This window comes from Antechinus flavipes, chromosome 2, assembly GCF_016432865.1.
Source record: "Antechinus flavipes isolate AdamAnt ecotype Samford, QLD, Australia chromosome 2, AdamAnt_v2, whole genome shotgun sequence".
NCBI classification, from domain to species: Eukaryota; Metazoa; Chordata; class Mammalia; order Dasyuromorphia; family Dasyuridae; genus Antechinus; species Antechinus flavipes.
In genome coordinates this window covers 651,528,427-651,538,513 of record NC_067399.1, presented here as the reverse complement: position 1 = coordinate 651,538,513, position 10,087 = coordinate 651,528,427, and the positions used below count along the sequence as shown (strand labels likewise).

The 10,087-nt window shown below is 54.8% G+C and overlaps 1 protein-coding gene across 1 annotated transcript; it reads right to left on the bottom strand.

Annotated features, from left to right (window-relative positions):
• Window positions 1-365: 365 nt before the first annotated feature.
• Window positions 366-9,101, bottom strand: CRABP1 (cellular retinoic acid binding protein 1). The gene is made up of 5 exons (XM_051982423.1): window positions 8,987-9,101; window positions 7,902-8,011; window positions 7,479-7,657; window positions 4,870-4,983; window positions 366-686 (listed from the first exon to the last, which is right to left on the bottom strand). The coding sequence occupies exons 2-5, from the start codon at window positions 7,969-7,971 to the stop codon at window positions 636-638; spliced, it is 414 nt and encodes a 137-aa protein (XP_051838383.1). The 5' UTR covers window positions 7,972-8,011; window positions 8,987-9,101; the 3' UTR covers window positions 366-635.
• Window positions 9,102-10,087: the final 986 nt, after the last annotated feature.

The following is a 10,087-nucleotide window of genomic DNA, read 5'->3' as shown; positions in this document are numbered from 1 at the left end:
GGTGCAGAGATTGAGCATTTCCTCCCACCCTGCAGCTTCCCTGCTGCTTACAGAGCTCCTGCGCCCCGTGCCTGGATGCACGTTACTCAGAGCCGAGGGCATGGACCACCTGCCTGGTACAGTGTTGCTGGGTGACTGACCAGCGCCCGCCCCTGAGCATCGGTCCCTTCTGAGCCCTTCTTGCATCCTCAGCAGCCCCTCATTATCAGCAGGTACTGAGCGGATTTAGGGCCATCCCGAGGTGGGAGAGCCCCCCGAGGGGCAGCGCCCCCCGCCCTCCTCGCCCGGGTGTGTGGAACGAATGAGTAAATGAACAAAGAATCGGCGACCGAGGCTCTGCCAGGAAAAAAGAAGGAAACTTGAAATGCGCCCAACAAATTTAATGAATTCAAACCATACAAACTCCAAGATACAAAATGGCAGACACAAGGGGAGCGACGTCTCAGGAGGGAGGACGGGAAACAAAACGGGGACACAGCTAACGTCGCCGCGGGCTTCTCCCCAAGTCGGGCTCGCTCGAGGCTGCTTCGGGAAGACGGGTCCTGGGCCCCCGAGGAGCCGGCCCCTCACAAACACGGGTTCGCATGCCTTCTTTCTACCCCCCTCCCCACCCCAGGACCGAGCGGATCGTCCTCCTACTCCCGGACGTAAATTCTCGTGCACACGACGTCGTCGGCCCCAAAAGTCTGCGGGGGAAGGAAGGAGAAGCGGGAGTCAGCGCAGAAGGGGGGATTCTGGTAAATGACGCCGTCCCTGCCCTTGGGGAAGTCTGTCTGCCCGACTTCTCACGCAAAGGGCAGACGGAGGCCTCGGGCAGCGGGTGAGGGCGAGGGCAGAGACGGAGAAAGGGCCCCTCTGTTCCCGGCCGTCCCCCCCCTCCGCCCCCCTGGCCCGTGTGAAGGGGTCCCTTCTGTTCTACTTCTGCTCTCTGATCCATCCCCCAGCCTGAGTCTCGCGGACTCAGAGCCACGGCCGGGAGAAGACAGAAGGGCCCAAGGAGGCGGCTCCCAGGGTCCGGCCAAGTCCCTGCTTCGCTGTGGAAAACCCCGAGGGCCCAGCCCTAACCCTGCCTTCGCATTCAGGACCCGGCAGCACTGGGGGGTCACCGAGCTCGCCATCCCTCTGACCTCGGGACAGCCACGAGCCCTTCCAGCTTCCCACTGATCAGCCTCTGACCCCGCCTCGCAGGGCTGGCCCGAGGCCCAAACCCAGAGGGCAGCAGGAGGGACGGGAAGAACACTGGGGCCCGAGCCGTGTCCGAGGCCCAGCCTGGCCATTAGTGGGCTCCGCGATCCTGGGCCCGGCCTCCCCCTCTGGGTCTCAGCTTTCCCACACCCTCCAGAGGATGGCAAGGGTCCAGGGCTGCCTCCTAGCAGCATCTCTTCCACCTTAAACCATCTGCAAGGGGCCCGAGTCTTCAGAAACGGCAAAGCCCGGGACAACCCAGGGGTTATAAACCAGAAATCACTTTGTGCTCACGGCAAAATGCCTTTACAACAGGAGAGCGAGCAAGATGGGAGTGGGTCTGGGACATAAAACAACTGAAGGCCGTCTAGACAGGGGACATGGAAACTTTGTGCAGCGGCCGAGAATCATCCGTAACTCCTCCTCCTTTACCGCCTTGAGCCCCATTCCCCCACCTCCCTCCTCCCTCCCCTCCTTAGGAAGTAAACTCCTTGAGGGTCTGTCGTGCTCATGTATATCCGAGGTCCCAATTAGGATAAATATGAATTGTTGATGGGATGCATATTTCCACTGGGCTGAAAGCAATTATCCTATTTCAGACAATTATAACTTTAGTAGCACGAATCTGAGTACACGTGGGATTCATTATGTGCCTTCATTTGGGCCGAAATTCATCTCCCCAGGACGCAGCACAGAGCCTGACATATAGTGAGCACTCAATAAACACCCTGGCTGTTCGTGTCAATCTTCCAATTCATCCATCTCCTACCTGTCTCCTACCTACCACACGGGCCTCAGCTCCAAGACCAGAACTCCAGGCCCCCTGTCCCAACCGGACAGAACGTTATTTAATTCTAGGCCTCCGTTTCCCCGTCTATAGAAGGGGATGTGTGCTGGACTACTCGACTTTAACATCCCTTCCCAGTTTAAATCTATAATCCTAAAATGTTTTATCTGTTCCCAAAGACAAATAGCACTCACAGTTGTTTTCCTTCACCCATCCTGCAGCTGATCCGTGGAAAAGAACACACGCAGGAAGGAGGAAAAACTTTAAGAGTTTTTAAAAACAGCGCTCCAACCCACAAATTAATAACCACACTCCCCTAAGGCCATTATCTGCCAGCCACGGTTAAACGGGCCAGCCTACCCTCACTCTGATAAAAAATGCTTGTTCAGGATGTGAATATGAGGGAAGAGATGGGAAGATGACTCCCGGCCCAGCGGGCCGTCCCAGCCCGGCACACGGCCCTTCTCGGGCCCCAAGGGCCCGATGGCTTAGACAGCCAGCGTGTCGTGGTCATGGTGACTGCCGTGGACGGGGCATTCTGAGCCGTTTTCCAGGTGAGGAGGCCGAAAGCAAGCGTGTCAGCTGAGCAACATCCTGGACGAGTGACCATCTAGCAGAAATGGGGAGCTTAACTCCCACTGGGAGCAGCTGCTTGGCAATTCAGAAGCTCATCCGTAATAAGGCGCCAACAGGACAGTCCGTCCCTTACAGATCCTCCTGTTGGGCACCTAATTCCTCATTCTCTGGGGACCCCCCGTCTCTGGCTCTGAGATGGTTCCTGGTCTGACACTTATGGCCCCTGCCTAGGTCTGGATTGATGAGGGAACCCACTGCAGAACAAGGAAATGAGCCCCAAATGGTCTCGTTCCAGATTCCGCTGTCCCCAAGCTATCCCGACAGGAACCACACCCAAACTTCCAAGCATCACAAGCTTCGGATGGTTTCTGCACTCGCTGCCTCCACTGCGAACGAGCTGTTCTGTAGAACCGCTCGATGAACCAACATTTTATTCAGTGCCAGACATTGTGCTAACAGGGGGCTTTTTTGGGAGATAGCACAATGTGTGGTAAACAGCAGGCACTTAATAAATGCCTATCCTAGGGAAATGAATTCTATTGGGCTTGGAATTATGAGCACTGCATTCAAATCCCAGTTCTCCAATTAGCAGGTGGGCCCTGAGGGTCATCTCCTACTTATTTTCCTCTGCAAGATGGAAAGGGACTTACGGGATCCTCACTGACTCCTTACAGGGAAGGCAGGGCTCAAGGAGAAAGATGTGTAATTGGTATTCATCTTGTACAGCAAAAATGGAAGCAAAGCCAGAAGCTGCTTCCCCGGGAGCATCATTTACCCTCCTACCGGCAAGGTGACCTCTAGCTGTTCCTGCTAAGAAACGGCTGCAAACGTGACAAGTCACTGGTTAACCGAAGGACAAATGGAGCCGGGGAAAGCCGGTTCCAATAAAGCCCAAGTCCCGTCACCAGCCCAGCCTCCCGCTCAGGCTCTTACATTATGCTGAGAGGGCAGTCGGGTCCCTTTCACCCCAGGCTCAGCTCTTCGGGAGGTACCGGCCGGCAGGGCTAATGAATGCTAGCCGTGGGGTACAGAGACCTGGATTCTCTGGGGACCCTGGGCGGGTCACCTCCCTTCCAATCTCAGTTCCCTCTTCTGCCAAATGGAGATGGCATGGAGTACCCCCCTCTGTGATGGGGGGAGCAAAGTGCTTTCTATAATCTTAATGAGCTATAAAGGTGGCTGTTATTAACTGCAAAACGGACGGTGATTCTCTCCCCGTTTCCCATCTGCTGAATGTCCGCTGCATCCTCTAAGCAAGTGATGAGGTTTATTAGGATACAGTGAGATCACTTCTCATGAGACAGCTTCTGACAACCCTATCTTATCCTTCTTGGGAGGTGGGGGGAGATGTGTGGAAGCAGGGAACGAGAGAAAGCAGAAGGGGTGAGATGAAGAAAGGGACAAAGAAAGGAGGAAGAGAGAGACCAAGAGAAAGAGGGAAGGAGAGGGAGAGAGGAAGGTGGCAAGGAGGGAGGAGAGCAAGGAAAGAGAGAGGGAAAGAAAAAGAAGGAAAGAGGAAGGGAAAGAGAGAAAAAGAGGGAAAAGGAGGGAGAGAAAGACTAAGAGAAAGAGAGCAGGAGAGGGAGAGAGGAAGGTGGAAAGGAGGGAGGAGAGTGAGGAAAGAGAGAGGGAAAGAGAAAGAAGGAAAGAGGAAGGGAAAGAGAGAGAGAGAGAAGGAAAAGGAGGGAAAAAAGACTAAGAGAAAGAGGGCAGGAGAGGGAGAGAGGAAGATGGAAAGGGAGAGAGAAGAGCAAGGAGAGAGGGAGAGAGAAAGAAGGAAAGAGGAAGGGAAAGAGAGAGAGAAGGAAAAGGAGGGAGAGAAAGACTAAGAGAGAGGAGAGGGAGAGAGGAAGATGGAAAGGGAGGGAGAAGAGCAAGGAGAGAGGGATAGAAAAAAAAGAAGGAAAGAGGAAGGGAAAGAGAGAGAGAAGGAAAAGGAGGGAGAGAGAGACTAAGAGAAAGAGGGCAGGAGAGAGAGAGGAAGATGGAAAGGGAGGGAGGAGAGCAAGGAAAGAGAGAGGGAGAAAGAAGGAAAGAGGAAGGGGGAGAGAGAGAGAGAAGGAAAAGGAAGGAGAGAGGGAAAGAGAAAAAGGGGAGAAAGAGAAAGGAGAAAGGGGGAAGGAGAGGAAGATATATAGAAGGTGGGGGAGAGAAAAAGGGAAAAAGAGAAAGGGGGGACAAATGGGTGAGATGACAAGAGAAATGGGTCGGACAAAGACGGAAGTGAGTAAGACAGGGGAGGAGTAGGGGGGAAGAAGTCAGTTTAGGTCCCATCACAATGAAAGTGGCCGGGAAACGTCCGCTTCTAAGAAGGGCCTTACCAAAATCAGCTCGTCATTGGCCAGCTCCCGGGTCCAGTATGTCTTGGGGCCATCACCCTCCACCAGAGTTTGTGTGCAGTAGATTTTATTTTCATTCTCCCAAGTGGGCAAACTCTGCAGTCAGAAAACATTAGCACCATCAATTCTACTTAGCAGCGCAGGGCCAACAATGAGGGCTCCGGAGAGCGATGGCTGCTGGGGGGCACGAGCACAGTCAATAACAAGGGGGGCCAGAAAGGCACCTTGACAGAAGGGTACAAAATCAAAATTAAGGCTGGTTAAGTGGCTTGTGGCAGTACAAACACGCTTAGAGCAGAGGGAGATGGATGGTCCACAGTCCTCAGGCACAATTTACGTCTTGAAATACAAATTAAGAGAATGCAATTTTTCTTCTTAAAAATACATGAAGACAGCCCTCCTTTAAGGCATCTAGAGGCTTAATTAATACCCATGCATATAAGCATCAAAAACTGCTCAAGCCAGAAGAAACTCAAGAGTGTTTTATGAGCTAAGGACCCGAGAGCCACCACACTCTAAGCCGTAGGAACCATCCATTGACTGTATGGGGGATCCCTTTTTTGACAAAAAATATTTTACTTTGCTGAAAACTCATTTTTTTAACTCTTTACTCTTTTTTTTTTACTAGCAGCATTTATTCTACAGTCACTCTGGGCTAAGCAAAGCTTTCTCTGGGAAACCTGGGAATCTGAGAGTCTTGGAAAAGCACAGGGATCCCTTCCTGGGTACCAGAGATGGCCCGAGGAGAAATATAGGGCTCCTTGCTGGGAGTGCATGAAGGAAGAATGGTCCTGGCAAGGATGGCTGGGGGAGATGATTTCTCTTGTGCTGCAGGAGGATGACGAGGTGCAAAGGATGACCCCCTCTGTTTTGCTTCCCCAGCGTTGTATTATTATTCTACAAAGCAGGGGAACAGCTGGGCTTTGGGGATGGAGTGGAGGGGGGGATATGGGAGAGCAGTAATGAATGGACACATAATCTCTTTATAACTAACACATGGGAAACATTCATTAGGCAGCATCAGGGGTGGGAGGGGGGTTGGAATAAATAAAGGCCCGCTCTCCAGACTGTGTGCCCTGGGAAACTTTTATATCAAATCTGGCCTCCCCACCTACAGATTCCTCAACAATGTGTCCAAATTAAGTCTCTTTTTGCTCTTATTAGGCAGATTCTCCATCCAATTTGGGGGCTTTTGTTCTAACTTGATGGGACTACTCTCTATGGGAACAGTGATTTAACTAGGACTTCAGACTCCTAACCGATGGCACTTACAGCCCATAATATGTTTTTGAAGGTGCAATGCAAACATTTAAAACTGAGTAAGGTTGTTTAGCTGCATCCCATGGCTTTGGAACAACTCAGTCGGAGGGAAAATAAATAACTTCGCACTCCTGAGAAGTTTGTTTCTTATTTTCTTTAAAAACGGCACTATAAAGTCCTTTTCTTTTTTAAAGGGGAAGGGGGGGGTCTGTTCTATCAACCTTCAAATAATGGGGAGTTGGCCCAATTGCTTTTCCATCTGCCCTAGGAGGCTTTCATTAAGCAGGAGCAGAGCTCCCTTCCCCTTACAGGAGGAGGCAGGGCCAAATTCAATTTCGCCTTTACAAAGACAGAAATGAAGGTGGCTGAGGATTTTTTATTTCCCGTATTTGTGGTTTAATCTGAAGCTGCTTTAGAACCAGTGGGGGAGAAAGAAGAAATATTTAAACACATCCCCCTCTTTTATTCTTTCTTGTTCAAGGATGAGCAGCCAGGCTTTTCACAGATTTCTAGTTTCTTGGCATTTAGAATGCATAATATCAGGCATTTTTTTTTTGCATCGAGGGAAATTTACCCAGTGGTCCACCCCTCCCTGACTGTAACTAGATCCAAAAGCATTCCTCCAACACATTCCTAGCCAAACAGGGGGTGGGGAGGGAAAGGGCGAACCATCATTTACACCTGCGAGCAAGAATTTAAGAATAGTCACTTGGGAGCCTGGTGGAGAAAGACATTGAAAAGTTGAACTTCGGTGGAAAAAACTATTCCGCCACAATGCCCCAATATTTCACGGAAGAAGTCGGTTGGAGGTAAAAAGAGGCAGTTCTCCCTAGGCTTCAGACACCTCCCCTCCCAGTCTGGGCTTGGGGCTGAGAAAGCCGAGGACACGGGACCCTCTTACAGGTGACAAAAAAGGATTGGTAGGCAGACACAAAGCCTTGAAAAAGCTCATCCGGCAGCGAGGAAGGACCAGACCGGCGGAAAGTGGGTCCGCAGCGTTTGCCCCCACCCCAAACCCAAAGCCCGGAGATTACAGAGCGAGGGGAGTGAAGGGAAAGGGGGGCTGGCTCATGCTGCAGGGGACGTCTTGGCTCGGGGCGCCTCGGCTGGTTAAAGGGGGAGGGAGGGGGGTGACTCGCAGCTCCAGGCACCCAGGACCGAGGCTGGGGCAAAGCCGGGCAAAGAGCGCGGATCCGGGGATCTGGGCTCTGCCACTTAAGCCGTCTCGGACAGAACCCAGTACTCATCCCCAAGTCCTTTCCCGCACTGAAAGTGGGTGGCCTGGCTCGGGGGTCCGGCGCCCTTGGCCCCCACCACTGGGGTCTCCTTACCCGGCACTTGCGCCCATCCACCGTCTCCTCATCGAAGCCCTCCCCAACCTTGAAGTTAATCTCGGTGGTGCGCACGGTGGTGGCGGTCTTGATGTAGAACTGGTCCCCGTCCTGGCGGATCTCCACGTGCGGCTTGGAGGCCGCGGCCACGGCCACCTTCCTCAGCATGGCGTTCACACCTGGCCCCGGAGAGGGGAAGGAGGGGCTGAGCTCGGGTCGGTGCGGCCAGAGATTAGGGGGGTTAGGGAGAACGGGACGGGGGGCTCGTACGGGGCCCGGTCCGCCTCCCCAGAGCGCCCGGCCCCGGAGGGAAGGGACGGTCCGGGCCACAGAGGGTGTCCGGGCGCTGCAGACGCGCCTCTCCCCAGCCCCCAGCTCGCGGGGAAGGGGCTGCCACCCCCCAGCCCGGCCGGGCCGTCTTACCCAGCGCCTTGAGGAGCTCGTCGAAATTCTCACTGCTCCGCATCTTCCAGGTGCCAGCGAAGTTGGGCATGGCGTCGGGCTGGGCGAGAGGCCGGTGCACGGCGGGGAAACTGCGTGATCAGAGCCGAGCGCTCGCTGAGAGCCGACTGCGGGACTGCGCCCAGCACCCGCCGGCCCCGAAGTCACTAGCTGAGAGCCCCCACCCCACCCCACGCCCCGCCCGCCCCTGCCCCCGCCCCCTGCTCCCTCGGGATCCGCTGCGGGCCGCCCGTCCGCCCCGCCCCCTGCACGCGGGGCGTGGAGAAAGATGGCCCGAGGTCTCTAGCTCGCTGGACGACCCTTAACCTCTAAGTACCTCAGTTTCGCAAGACAAGGGAGTTGAATTTGATGCCCTTTAAGATCTCTAAGTCTAGGATGTTCTGATGATTCCCCCCGCCCGCTCGGCTCACAAACAAGGGGAGGGGGCGCCTCAGTACCCTGCGGGTCGTTCCTCTCCCGAGCTGTAATTGGGCGCGGGGTGGGGAGCAGAAGCGTCCAGAACACCCCTTCCTCCCACCCAAGAGCACCCCCAGCCATAGACGCTGGGTGGACTACTGCAATCATCTCTGGTGCAGTAAAGTGCCCTCCACGGGGGCGGGGGGGGGGAATCCTGCGTGTACGTGACCATTTTCTTCCACTCGGGGTTTCGAGAGTCCGCAGCAAGCAGGGGACTTTTAGAGATAACTGGAGATCACTGACCAATGCCCGGAGCGCTGCCAAGTCCCCATCCCCGAGTAACCAGAGCCCAGTGACCCGGGAATAACCCCCCTAGTGGAAGACACAAGGGGTGAAGGAAAGGGGTCCCCCCAAAAGAGGAGAGGGTCTTATTGATAATGCAGGAAGAATGCCCCAACTCGCTCCCCCGGCCCACGAACCCGCCCCACCCATCGAAAGACAACCCGATCGGAGTGGAGTCCTTGCAAAGCCCGGAGCCCGACCCCTCTGGCGGGGAGCTGCCAGCGAGCGCCGGCGTCCAGCCCGGGGGAGCCCACGCACCGCCTTCACCCTTCCGGGCTCTTGGCTCGCGGACCCGAGTGGGTGCTCACCGAGGCGTCTCGGGGGAAACGGGGCCGCTTGCGCCCTGCGCTGCTGTGCGATGCGCTCCGGCTGCTGCCGCGGCTGCTACTGTCCGGGGCGGGAGAGACGCGCCCCAGATGCCGCGCACGCACTTCCGCAGCCCCAGATTCTTCCCCAGGGGCGGGCTCAGGGGGGGCGGCCCCTCTCTCTTGCACCCGGGCCTTGCCGGGGTGGCGCCGGCACCCCCTCGGAGCCCAGAGAGCCCGCCCTGTCTGGGTCGTTCTGTCCCTAGAGCGCGGGCACGGAGGCAATGTCTTCTGCTATTCTGTTTGCTCCGAGAGCTGCCCGGGAGGGTGGGATCGCACCCATGGCTTCTCCCCCGGCCCCCATGCAGCGGGTTTCACCCGCTAAGCTCCCTGGCCACAATTTTCTCCTGCAATAACCCCGCCGCTGCAACCCTCACCATTGCAAAGTTAGAGTTAGACAGGAACGTTACTAGATTAGAACGCAAAAACGTTTGCATTTTCCTTCTTTTGCAAATCGCTGCGCAAACTCTTCGGGTGAATTGCAACAACCATTCATTGCATCTGGAACGCGGGCAGATGCAATTCGCTCCATTTCCCCTCCCTGCCCGCCTGCTCTAAGTCTGCGTCCAAATCCCTCTTGGAGGAAAGGACCTTCCCTCACTCACACTTTAGTGGGAATGCAAACCAGTCGTGGAGTCTGCATTCATTGCTTAAAATCGTGCAAAGATGACTCCTTGAGGTTAATATTTAAGGGTTAGAATTCGTTTCGGCAAATATCTAGCAAGCCCTTAGCAGGTGCAAGCCTCAGGGCGCTAGGGATACAAAGAAAATAAAAAAGAAATAGATCCGGCTCTCGGGTCAACAGTTTACGGAGGTGCAGGAGAGGAGGGAATGAGCATTTATATAACACCTACTAAGCGCTAAGCATATTTATCCCCATTTTATCTTGCAATCCCCAGGGGTAAGTACTGCTTTATGCCCCATTTTGCAGAGAAAATTGAGGTAATTTGCCCAGGGTAACACAACTAGAGGCTCTCGGTTAGTGACTCCAGGGGCCGGCCAGTGCCGGGCGCAGTCCCGCAGTCGGCTCACAGCTTTGGTAAC